This window comes from Rhinoraja longicauda, chromosome 15, assembly GCF_053455715.1.
Source record: "Rhinoraja longicauda isolate Sanriku21f chromosome 15, sRhiLon1.1, whole genome shotgun sequence".
Taxonomy (NCBI): Eukaryota; Metazoa; Chordata; class Chondrichthyes; order Rajiformes; family Arhynchobatidae; genus Rhinoraja; species Rhinoraja longicauda.
Window position 1 is genome coordinate 26,079,925 of NC_135967.1, and position 13,836 is coordinate 26,093,760.

At 43.7% G+C, this 13,836-nt stretch overlaps 1 protein-coding gene across 3 annotated transcripts in view; it reads right to left on the reverse strand.

The window, feature by feature from the left end:
- Nucleotides 1-13,836, reverse strand: part of znf711 (zinc finger protein 711) — a 59,246-nt gene that overhangs the window by 19,480 nt on the left and 25,930 nt on the right. For 2 of the 3 annotated variants that reach the window (XM_078412312.1, XM_078412311.1), the window contains exon 4: nucleotides 5,229-5,387. In XM_078412312.1, coding sequence (XP_078268438.1) covers nucleotides 5,229-5,387 — 159 coding nt within the window. Of the gene's footprint in view, nucleotides 1-5,228; nucleotides 5,388-9,802; nucleotides 9,851-13,836 lie in introns of all 3 variants that reach the window. The other variant, XM_078412313.1, reaches the window with a different exon arrangement.

Sequence of the window (13,836 nt, forward strand, 5' to 3'; positions counted from 1 at the left end):
CTGAAGGGGACTAGCCCCCAAAACAAGCATAAGCTAAAAATGGCTGCAATACAGGCCTGGCAGAGCATCACCAGAGAAGACACCCAGCAACTGGTGTTGTCCATGAATCACAGACTTCAAGCAGTCATTGCATGCAAAGGATATGCAACAAAATATTAAACATCACTACTTTCATTTACATGACATTGCTGTGTCCCAAACATTATCGTGCCCTGAAATGGGGGGACTGTGTATAAACACTGCTGTAATTTCTACATGGTGAAACCAAAATGTATAAAAATTGCCTTTATTAAAATCTGACAACATACACTTTTACCACGTGATTTTTTTTCTATTACAAATCTCAAATTGTGGAGTACAGAGGCAAATAAATAAATGATGGGTCTTTGTCTCTAACATTATGGAGGGCACTGTATAACACTCAAACCCACTTTATATGGCTTGCATACACTCCCAGAGAGTGAATGACAGACACATTCATGCAAACACATTTCAAGACATTCACTAGCATTTTGCCCTCATTTCTCAAACAGAATAGTGCCTAATTGGAAGCAACAGAAGTTAAGCAATAGTGAACATCTGCATTTGTACCGTATCCAAATGGACACGGTAGAAATCAGTGAGGCTGCAGTGAGTCAAGGGTTGAAATGATGCAGTAAAATGGTATCTCATTCTAATCCTTCTTTGTTATACTCTTTCCCACTCGTCCCATAATCCCTTAACAAACTGCAGATAGTTTTCACCTATAACCTTTCTTCACTGCCCTCGTTATTACTCATCATTGCGCTTTTCTCCTTTCAGATAACTAAGAACCGCAAGCGTCCAAGCAGCAGTAAAAGAGCAAGCTTGCCGTGTTTATGAAAACAATACCATCATTCATGAAAATAATATCAAAGCAGTTATCTTAATACAGTTTAATCTAGAAGAGAGCCTGGAGGGAAACCTACACGGGAGACTCTGGAGTACAGGTGGTCTCTAGATATGTCAGAGGATAAGAATCTACAGTTGAGATTGCACAGGAGACTGCTGGCAGATCTAAGGTATTGTAGTGGGTGCGGTCACCGCGGAAATCAGGCCAGACGCCAGGTGAGTAGTAGATATACTTTATTTCGCAAGGCACACAAACACCGCACTCAAGAACTCGTGAGTCGACACACCCAAAACCTTTTATAGTCCCAGACCACCTGACCCAAGGGAACTGACCCAGGAAGTGACCTAATCCCTCCCGTCCACTGAGTGCCGAGTGGAATGACCAAGGGAGTGGCCTAGCCCCCGGGCGCCGCCACAGGACCCCCCCCCCCAAGAACCGAAGGCACGAAACGGACAGGGGGACGGACAAAATGGCCAGCCTGCGTGCGCGCCACGGCGGGCGCAGGAACCGGAACCACCCCGCCAGGGGAAGGCACCCGCGGGAACTCCGGGGGTAAGGGCCGGGACGCGGGACGACCCCGAGGGCGAGGCTGCGCCAGTAGAACCGGCTGGCTAACGTCCACGTGCGCCGGCTTCAGCCGCGAAAGAGAGACCGTCTCAGGACGACCCCCCATGTCCAACACGAAGGTGGCAGAGCCCCACTCAAGCACTTTGAATGGACCCTCATAAGGCCGCTGAAGGGGTGTCCGGTGGGCATCCCGACGCAGGAAAACAAAAGGACAGTCGTCAACCCAGTCCGGGCCAACGAGCCGGGCCTTCAGAGCGGCCTTGAGCTGGCGGTGGAAGCGCTCCACCAGGCCGTTCGCCTGCGGATGGTACGCTGTGGTGCGGTGCAGGTTAACCCCCAGCAGTTGGGCCATGGATGACCACAGCTCGGAGGTGAATTGCGGCCCCCTGTCGGACGTAATGTCGAGCGGAACCCCAAACCTGGCAATCCAATTTGCCGCCAAGGCACGGGCACAAGTAGAGGCACACATGTCCGGCAGTGGAACTGCCTCCGGCCACCGCGTGAAACGGTCCACCATTGTCAGGAGGTAGGTGAAACCCTGAGAAGGCGGCAGCGGCCCCACGATGTCCACATGGATGTGGTCAAAACAGTGGCGAGGGCGGGGAACTCCTGGAGCGGCGCACGCACATGCCGCTGTACTTTTGCAGTTTGGCACGGGATGCAGGTGCGCGCCCAATGTCCAACCTGCTTGTGTAACCCGTGCCAAACGAAACGGGAAGCCACGAGGGTCGTCGTCGCCCGAATGGAAGGGTGGGACAGCCCGTGGAGCACCTCGAACACCCGGCGCCGCCAAGCAACAGGCACGATTGGGCGTGGCTGCCCGGTGGACACATCGCAAAGCAGCGTCGCGCCCCCAGTGCCACAGGGAACGTCCTCCAACCTCAGGCCCGAAACGGCGGCACGGTAGGCGGACATCTCATTATCGGACAACTGGGCCGCCGCCAGGGCTGAGTAGTCGATGCCATCGGCCACTTACCGGACGCCGTGGACCGCGGGTCGAGACAAGGCGTCGGCCACCCGGTTGTCTTTACCCCCGATGAAACGGATGGAGGTAGTGTATTCCGAGACGAAAGCCAGCTGCCGCTGCTGGTGAGCTGACCACGGGTCGGAAACCTTGGCGAACGCAAAGGTGAGGGGCTTGTGGTCCGTGTACGCGGTGAAAGTCCGCCCCTCGAGAAAATAGCGGAAGTGGCGGACCGCAAGGTAAAGGGCAAGGAGCTCGCGGTCAAAAGCACTGTAGTTCCGCTGTGCGCCGCTGAGGTGCCTACTGAAAAAAGCGAGAGGCTTCCAACACCCATCCATGTGCTGTTTGAGCACCGCCCCAACCGCTACTTCCGAAGCGTCGACCGTCAGGCTGGTTGGTGCATCAGCCCGTGGATGCACGAGCATCGTGGCCACAGCCAAGGCTTCCTTGGCGTGTTGGAACGCCGCCACCGCATCGTCGGTCCATTCGACCTCCCTGCGCTTGCCCGCCATGAGGTGGAACAGCGGGCGCATGATCCGGGCTGCAGACGGCACAAATCGGTGGTAAAAAGCCACCATCCCCACGAGCTCCTGGAGGCCCCGCACGGTGGTCGGGCGTGGAAACTGTTGCACCGCATCCACCTTGTTCGGGAGTGACAGCGCCCCGTGCGGGGTCACGTGGTGGCCCAGGAAATCGATGGATGACACCCCGAAACGGCATTTGGTGATGTTGATGGCAAGCCCATGATCGCTAAGGCGTTGGCATAGCTGGCGGAGATGGGCAAAATGCTCCTGTCTCGAGCTGCTCGACACCAAAATGTCGTCAAGGTACACGAACACGAATTCCAGGCCACGGCACACAGTCCATAAGCCGCTGAAAGGCTTGCGCAGCGTTTTTGAGTCCAAACGGCATGCCGAGGAATTCGAAAAGGCCAAATGGCGTCACGATTGCCGTCTTGGGGACGTCGTCGGGGTGGACTGGAATCTGGTTATAGCCACGCACCAGGTCGACCTTGGAAAATATCGTGGCGCCAGCCAGGTGTGCATTAAAGTCCTGAATGTGAGGGACCGGATACCTGTCGCCGATTGTGGCATCGTTAAGCCGGCGGTAATCCCCGCAAGGACGCCAACCACCGTCTGCCTTGGGGACCATATGGAGCGGGGACGCCCACGGGCTGTCTGAGCAGCGCACGATCCCCAGTGACTCCATAAGGCGGAACTCCTCCCGAGCGAGACGGAGCTTGTCCGGTGGAAGACGCCGCGCCCGGGCGTACAAGGGATGGGCCAGTAGTGGTAATATGGTGCACCACCCCATGCTTCGGGGCGGCGGAGTGGAACCGGGGGTCCAGAATATCGGGGAATTCGGCCAGAATTCGTGGGAACGCGGCGTCCACGGACGACAGGGGCCCATCAGGACGCACGACCGGGTCACCCAAGCGAATGAAAATGGGCTGCAGAGTGACAGAGTGTACTAAACGCTGCCGCTTAACGTCCACGAGCAGGGAATGTGCCCGTAGGAAATCCGCACCCAGCAGCGGCTGGGACACATCCGCGATCACGAATGGCCACGAGAAGCTGCTCGCCCCGAAGTTGAGGGAGATTGTGCGCACCCCATATGATCGGATCGAAGTCCCGTTGGCTGGGGCGAGGAGGGGACCGCGGTTGCCACTGCAAAGGTCAGCACGCGAAGGGGGAACAACGCTCACCTCCGCCCCGGTGTCCACAAGGAAACGAGCACCGGAGCGGCAGTCCCACGCAAACACACGATGAATCTGGCCGGCCGCCGAAGCAATCACTGACGGCCGGCCTCTGCGTTTCCCGGGAACGAACAGGGCTGCCGGCATTGACGGGCCGAAGGGCCCCACCGCCGATGGAAGTAGCACCAGCCCCCTCTGCTGGCTTCCGTGTAAACGAGCAGCTGTGCGGGCCGATCCGACCACCAGCGACCTCCGGTGGCGTAAGGAGGAACTGCCGGCATGCTGTGCGCGGCCCCCGGGTCCGACCACCAGCGACCTCCGGTGGCGGGTGGGGGAACTGCAGGCGGGCTGTGCGAAAAAACTTTGGTAGGTAATGATGAGTAAGGATAGTTGATGAGAAAATAATGACAACATGAAAAAGTGTTTATGCACGAGTCCAAAAACATGGATGATTCTGGCTCGAAACTTGCTTCTAATAAAGTTCTAGATTTTTGCTCAAGGAGGAAAACAACTAGAAAGCTAAAGTCATGAATCTGAATTCAAAGCAACTAGTTAGTCTTCAGCAAATTTAGTTGCTCTGTCACAATATAACCCACAAAAAATTGTGCAAACCTAGTTCAAAAGATATATAAAAAGTAGAATTATATTCTCATTTCCCATTCTGTGCCTTCCTGCCTTATACAGATAGTAAGTTAAATAAAAACTAATTTAGCTAGTATCAGTGGCTTTCCAACCAAAACAATTGTTGATAAATGATGGATAGCAATCATGGAAATTAAGTTCATAATGATAAAAATGAAATTTGTTTCCATATTACCTAACTGAATAGAACTACCAATTAAAAATTGTGATTATGAATCATTATTGTGAATGTTCCATTCAGGTAAAGAAACTTATGTCCATATATCAGTTTACTATTCTTCCTTTAATACCAATGCAAAATTAAAACATTTCTAATTATGGCATACATTTCTTGTTAACCAAGACAATGTAAAGGGATATATAATAATTGCAAAGCATTTGTGGATGTTCACATTGTATACTCACCACCTGGTTTTCAGGATTGATAAAGGGAATAAACCAAAATGTTTTTTTCAAAAAAATATTTTCAACTATGCCATAATTTTTACCTATTTCCACATCATCTTCGGGTTCCGCTTTAAAAATATAAACTTTTATGACCTCAGTCTCAAATCCGTCTTCTTTAGAAGAATCATCTTGTTCAATATCAGTGCTTATTTTTATTGGTGCATTTTCCATCCGATCCATCTTCTCTCCAACGTCATCCACTGTACAAAACAGTTATAGAACAATATAAACCTCAAGCGTAATACATTTTATTGGGTCTAGCACCTATTTGACTCTCAATAAATTGCTTGGCCATGTAAATATTTGATAGATGGACCCTTTCATACATATTCCAATCTTTCCACAAATCTCAACAACTACAAATGATTGCAACTAAATAATATTTGCTTGACCATATTTAATTCTCCCAAGTTCAACCTTGTATGGTTAGCTAACAATACATTGAAGCATTTAATATTCTTTGATCGCTTGGTGTTTTGGGCTACGAGTGTGGAAATGCAAAAACAATGTGAAATTAAGGCTCCAGAACCCGCAAGCAATGATGACTGAATATCATAAATGAAAAACAAGTTGATTTTCTGACCCTTACTAAGTAAGAGAACTGAATATTTAATACAGCCTGAAGTACTTTAGTGAATTTCAGCATCAGACTGTTCAATCCTCTAACAATATTGGGCTCAACAAATCATTAACTGTAGAAATAAAAAGGAAGATATAAGTTATGGAATATTAATGACACTCATTTTTTAAACTACAATTGTTTGAACTGATGGCAATGAATAATTGTGTTTCCGTTTAGAGAGTCTGAGTCGTACAGTATAGAAACAGGCCCTTCGGCCAGACTCATCCACGGCGACAAAGGTGCCCTTCCTGAGCGAGTCCCATTTGTCTGCAAGTGACCCATATAATTCTCAGCTTTTCACATCTATGATTCCATCAAATCATCTATTAAACATTGAAATTGTAACCACTACCACCTCCTCTGGCAGCTTGTTCACTATACCAACTAACAGTAAAATGCTGCCATGTAGTTCCTTAGGACCCTTTAACCCTTCCCTCTCTCACCTTATACCTATGCCCTCTAGTTTTAGATTCCCCTTCTCTGAAAAATATGCTGTGACCATCCACCTTATTCTATGGTAATTTTTCATTGGAGCGAGGGGACAGAGGGTGATTGGCACACGGGTGAAGATGGAGGCAAAGGCTAGAGTTGAAAAGGAGACAAAACTGTGCAAGATAAAGAAAGGAGTAAAATGTAAAGCTGGAGGGAGGCGATATGGATGGGACACCCAAGATTTCAGTGTGGGACCTTTCTAAAGAAACTTAATCTGCCCATTCCCTCCAAAGATGCTGCCTGACCCACTGTGTTCCTCCAGCAGTTTGTTTTTTCCTTAAGATTCTAACACCTGCAGTCTGGTGTCTCTATTCTCATCCAAACCATTCGTATTAGGACAAAATACAGGGGGAGAGGGCGGGGAAGCATCAATTACTACACCACACACTGGTCACAGGTCTCCAATCTGAAAAGCAACCCTCCACTGCCACTCTTCCACCAAGCCAATTTTGAATCCAATTGGTTAGCCACCCTAGATCCTATGTGATCTCGACTTCCGGAATAGCCTTACCATATGGTACCTTATGAAACACCTTGCTGAAATCCATGTAGACTACATCAACCACCTTGCCCGCAGAAATCCTCTTGGATCACATCTTCAAAAACTATTAAATTTGTGAGACACGATTTCCCAGGCACAAAGCCATGCTGACTATCATTATTTGGTCCTTCCCTTTCCAAATGTAATGATATCCTCTATCTCAGGATCACCTTCAAAATCTTTCCTACCCCTGATGTTAGGCTCACTGGCCTTTAGATCTCCAACTTGTTCTTGCAACCCTTCTTAAAGCCACAACATTAGCCACATTCCAGTCTTCTGGTACCACACCTGTGGCAAAGGAAGATACAAAAAAAAGCCTTGCCAGTGGCCTAGGAATTTCTTATTTTAATATTTTAACTTGTTTTCACATTAAAATGCATTCAAATGTAGGAAATTCCACATTTCAGTTACTATAAATATAAAGCTTCCAAAATGAAAAATAATTATGTTCCACCATGTTTGTCATTTGTGAAATTCCAGAGATTAACTAGAACAGTTGATTCAAGCTCTATTCCAACACCAACTGGGATTGCAAATTATTTATTACAGACAGCTAACTAAAGTCTGAATTACACTGGCTGTGGCCCATGGTTCTGTATGGAATGACTGGAGATCAGCTTCTCTCACCCAAGTAACTTAGACTTAAGACCCATTGGGGTCCAGCAGCAGAATTCCAGCATAAGACTGCAAGAGTCTACTGGAAACTTGTAGCTTCCTCAGAAAGTAACAATCACAGGATGTCACCCCAGGCTGCTGTCACTCACCTCCCAGTAGCCAGATCAAGAACAGCATTGGCAGAAGCCTGGGAGAAAGTCACCTGCATTTTTTCTTGATGAGGAAATGGAGTATAGAGACCTAAAGGAAAAATATTAAATATCTATAGAGCAATAAAAAGTAATTTATTTGACTAATACCTAAGTGTAACTGTCTAATAATGTAAGATGACATTATTGACTGAGAAAAGGCCATTGTCTGCATCAAACCCAATGAGAATAAAGGTGCAATTATGAAATCATGGGAGTTTCCTCTCACACCATTTACTGATCAATTGCTATGTGGAATATTAATCCTACATCCACCCTCAATGAACTCCATAAAATGCCAAGTGACACTACGAATTATATATCTGGTCCTCAATATCATCATTCCAACCTTATTTCACAACTTTGTTCAAAGACTCAAAATAAGTGGCTGCTTGTGTGGACTAATCAAATGAATCGGCATCCATTTTGAGTTAAAATGGCTGAGGTTTAATGTCAAGGCCTGTTCTGAGACTCTTAATCTGACATTATAATTCCCTCCAGATGCTAAATGAGACTCAATGTATCTCATAACTAATTGCCTTTTCGACCAATTGCTTTTAAATGAAATTAGCTGTTATTCAAACTCCATTCCATTATAGTCTCTGCATGCAAAGAAACATATTTTTCACAGATTGTTTTGTTATCTGTCTAAATACCTTGCATTATCCATATTAAAGTTCATCTACATCCAAATGTCAAACCTTCTTTGCATTTACTTTCATTACATTGATCCATGTCCCAAGAAAATTTACTACTCCTAACTTTGAGTTACTTTGTCTTAGTGCTGTGTTAGGAATAACCAACATGGTAATTATGGAGTAAACCGGACAATAACATCAAGTAGCCCTTAAACTGTAACTTCAAGTAGCCCTTGCGTTCCCTCTCTCTCCATCCCCTCCCCCTTCCCAGTTCTCCTACCAGTCTGACTGTCTCCTACTACATTTTATCGCTCTACTGCCCACTCCCCTGATATCTGCCTGAAGAAGGGTCTCGACCCGAAACGTCACCCATTTCTTCTCTCCAGAGATGCTGCCTGTCCCGCTGAGTTACGCCACCATTTTGTGTCCATCTTCAATAACATCCAGTAACTGCACATACAGCGGCTGTCAGAGCGAGTTTGTTACTCTGTACATAGGTGCCTTTTATAAGAGAAAAAGCATACAAACACCAGAAAGGTGTTAGGCCTTGTCCATTCACATGTAACAGAGATCACTAATAGTCTGAAACAGTCTGAAGAAGGGTTCCGACCCAAAACATCACCTATTCCTTTTCTCCAGAGATGCTGCCTAACCCTCTGAGCTACTCGAGCATTTTGTGTCTATCTTCACTAATAGTTTTCCCTAGTATTGAAAATTTACTGGTACAACTGTGGAGTCAGATTTGTATTTTCTCTGGAGATATAAAAAAAAAACTCTAAAATATAACTTTTCCCCACATTTCTTTTCTCAGTAGCAGCTTTGTTTCCATTTTTCTGACTTTATAATTGGTATTGGATTAAATATTTAACTTGCAACTTCACAAAAAAATCAGATTCTGCTTTTTCTGCTCATACAAGAACCAGATCCATGAAATAGGTTGCTACACCTTTTTAACTATGAAGGTTAGACGGTGCAAGTGAAAGTCAGCAAAGATATCCGTAAAGTTTTAAGCTGAATAAATGGCAAGTGTCACTCGTTCACTGCTTACGGTGATATAATCTGTTGGTTTTTTAGATAGTTTTTAAACAATCAAAAAGTGTGCTGTACACCTAATGCTTCATTATTAACCTTAATGGAGAACTTGCATTTTCAAAAGGGTTTTCTTATAATTACATCTACTGGATTACCTTATCTATTAGTTTAGTTACAAACTCAATGCATGTGTATGCTATTGCCAAAGAGTACGAAAGAGCAACTGCTTCCTCAAATAATTGCTCTTCAAGTACTTATTTATAAAATGACGTGAAGTTTTTAGTGAAGGAAAAACTATACAAATTAATTCCATTACTATTTTTTTGATTAGAACTATATTTCTTATTCATGTAGGTGTCAATTAATTTGCCAATAATCAGATAACCTATAATCAAAAAGCATCAATAGCTTTGTCGCAATTTCTTATGGATTCCAAAATGTACAAAAATCGACTAAAGTATTTGTAGAATGCAAGTTTTTCACTAACTTTTGCATGTCTTTTTGGTGAAAAACTGTTGAGATCATGTCATCGAATCTGCAACATAATTGTAAATAAAATGTACTCAATTTATCCTTTGACATCAACATTTATGCTTCAAGTTTCATTTACTATTCACAGTAGGTTAAAACTTTATATTGTTAAGATTTCCCTTGTGGCCCTTTTAATTTATTTCTCTGCTTTCAAATTTTCTCCATGTTTAAATAACCGTCAGTTGCCTTTGTATTATTCTAAAAAAAATGTCTTCCCCAAATCTCATTGGTCATGTTATGTTGCATTTTTATTTCACATTACATAACGTCTTTAAAAAGATAAATATCTACTGTATCTTAAGTACAAATTCCTAACTAATATTTCCTGAAATAATTTTTTAAAACATGTTTTAAGCCCTGTTAAGTCTAATTCCATTCCCTCGAAAACACAAATCAAACAGAGAAACTTATTCCATAAAAAGGTATAGGTTAAAACAAATGAAAAATCATGCAGTAAAATCCCATAGAAGAGTTTTTGGTAGGGGTTTAGTGGAAGTGATGTTCTCCTAAAGAGGACTGTGTCAGTTTGTATTCATGGATTTTTTTAAAATAGCAGCAGCACTCTTTCAAATGAAATTTAACACATTACACGGAATATACATTTTTAATCTACCTGTAAAACTTATCAAAACAAATCAATTATTTTTAAAATGACGTTTTGTCAATTTGACCCATTAAGGACCAAAATAGTGTGTCCATATCTTGGGCTACTTGCACAATATAAATGCTTAACGAGCTCATGTCAAATACATCAGGTAAACTAAAATGTAATTCCACATTTTATATCATAGACCTCAAAATAAAATTAACTTCTCTTGTTCACCAGTTAGTGATATTTGTGATACCAGGCAATATCTTCATTCCATGAAATGATTGTTATTTCAGTCTGTATCTGATTTTGCACATTGCCCCCATCTGTAAGTGGAGATTCTGTTCTACTCGAAAATGAAATACAAATAGCAGACAAAACCCTGAAGTTCTGTAATTCATCACAGAAGCAACTTCGGTTCAATGGCATGAGCATTTAGATTTTGAAACTAGTTGTAAAACTTGTCAAGAGAAGAAGAAAAAGGGAGTAGGAGAAATAAATACCCACAAATGCATGAAGAAATATAAGAGAAGGGATAGCATGCCAAAAACAATAACAAACATTATTTTCAATATGCAATATTCATGATAAAGCACACTATGGTTTACTATGACATAGGCTCAATCTTCAAAACATTCCTTACAGGTTCTTAAAAGGGAATATCAAATTTTAGGAATAGGATACTAATTGGCAATAAAGGTGCATGGCAAAGAATTGGAAGTCATATATTAAAAATTGACTGGAACTAACTGTAAAAGAAGCAGTGTCATAATGGTGGCAGGCAACAAGCAAGACCTAAAAGATAAGTGCTGAGGTGATTATTATTTATATTCTCCCCGAGGGATTTAGTAGTGGAGACAAAAACAAAACTATTCCAGACTTTTTAAACAACAAGCTACAAATAGATACTGTTCTGAACAGATTAGGAAGCAAAACTATGAATGGCATATAGATTCAGGATCAGTTCCTGTGGATTGGAGGGTAGCTAATGTTATCCCACTTTTTAAGAAAGGAGGGAGAGAGAAAACAGGAAATTATAGTTCAGTTAGTCAGACATCGGTGGTGGGGAAGATGCTGGAGTCAATTATAAAAGACAAAATTGCGGAGCATTTGGATAGCAGTAACATGATCGTTCCGAGTCAGCATGGATTTACGAAGGGGAAATCATGCTTGACTAATCTTCTGGAATTTTTTGAGGATGTAACTAGGAAAATGGACAGGGGAGAGCCCGTGGATTTAGTGTACCTTGACTTTCAGAAAGCCTTCGACAAGGTTCCACATAGGAGATTAGTGGGCAAAATTAGAGCACATGGTATTGGGGGTGACATGGATAGAAAATTGGTTGGCAGACAGAAAGCAAAGACAGGGGATAAATGGGTCCCTTTCAGAATGGCAGGCAGTGACTAGTGGGGTACCACAAGGCTCGGTGCTGGGACCACAGCTATTTACAATACACATTAATGACTTGGATGATGGGATTAAAAGTAACATCAGCAAATTTGCAGATGACACAAAGCTGGGTGGCAATGTGAACGGTGAGGAAGATGCTATGAGGTTGCAGGGTGACTTGGACAGGTTGTGTGAGTGGGCAGATGCATGGCAGATGCAGTTTGATGTGGATAAATGTGAGGTTATCCACTTTGGTGGTAAGAACAGGAAGGCAGATTATTATCTGAATGGCGTCAAGTTAGGAAAAGGGGACATACGAGATCTGGGTGTCCGAGTGCATCAGTCACTGAAAGGAAGCATGCAAGTACAGTAGGCAGTGAAGAAAGCCAATGGAATGTTGGCCTTCATAACAAAAGGAGTTGAGTATAAGAGCAAAGAGGTCCTTCTGCAGTTATACAGGGCCCTAGTGAGACCACACCTGGAGTATTGTGTGCAGTTTTTGTCTCCAAACTTGAGGAAGGACATTCTTGCTATTGAAGGAGTGCAGCGTAAGTTTATGAGTTTAATTCCCGGAATGGCGGGACTGTCGTACGTTGAAAGACTGGAGCGACTGGGCTTGTATACCCTGGAATTTAGAAGGATGAGAGAGGATCTTATTGAAACATAAGATTATTAAGGGATTGGACATGCTAGAGGCAGGAAACATGTTCTCGATGTTGGGGGAGTCCCGGACCAGGGGCCACAGTTTAAGAATAAGGGGTAGGCCATTTAAAACAGAGATAAGGAATAACTTTTTCACTCAGAGTTGTGAAGCTGTGGAATTCTCTGCCTCAGAAGGCAGTGGAGGCCAATTCTCTGGATGCTTTCAAGAGCGAGTTAGATAGAGCTCTTAATGATAGCAGAGTCAGGGGATATGGAGAGAAGGCAGGAACGGGGTACTGATTGTGCATGATCAGCCATGTTCACGGTGAATGGTGGTGCTGGCTTGAAGGGCCGAATGGCCTACTCCTGCACCTATTGTCTATTGACAGATGTCATTTAATGTGAAAAAATACAAAACCCTCATGTTGGGAAAAAAAAAATTAAGAACAACAACAATGTTAAGTTAAATTATATTATTCACAAGACACCAGATAAGCTAAATATTTAAATGTACTGAGGGATAAACCATTGAATCTATCAATAGACAATAGGTGCAGGAGTAGGCCATTCGGCCCTTTGAGCCAGCACCACCATTCAATTTGACCATGGCTGATCATGCACAATCAGTATCCCTATCAACACAATAGAGGAGAGGAAAAGGTGAAAAAATGACTAGATTAGGATTTTAGGCTCTATTGTCAAAAAAAACCCCAGCATAAATCCCAGGCTGTAATTCCAAGTTTGGTCCAGAGCCAACACACCACAAATGTACAGGGTACATTTCTGTTCAACAAATTAAACAATTAAATTAGAGTGGAATGGTGAAGAAGGGAGGGGGAGGGAGAAGAGTTAGAAATGAGGACAGGATGCAGAAGGTGAGAATGTGTACAATGCAAATCATTTGCCTCAAGAACGATTCAACATTCTAGAGGCAACTGACAAAATTAAAATGCATGGACTAGAAATTCTATTATGTAATACATTGCATTTTTACATGCTACGCCATAGGTCTGCAGCTTCACACCTACATAAAGTTACTATTTGGAAATATTGTCTACTAGATCTTCCATGTACTGACAGGCATGAGATAATATGTATATTTTTATGAAGTACAGATTCAAGGGCAATGAAATTTTGAACTTGGAAGTGGACTGACAAAAAGATAATTTAGATTTAATAACTATAAGGAGATGTTAGTGAATATATGGAATGACCAGCCACAAACGATTAGTGACTGATTGTGTCAACAAATACAATAGAAAACCAAAGAAGTTTGGAGAAATTTGACATATAATGTACACTAGACCAAGTGGACCCGTGGGGCCCAAACCTCTCCTGCATTGGTGCAGCACCCTCTCCTCCCCCCTCCC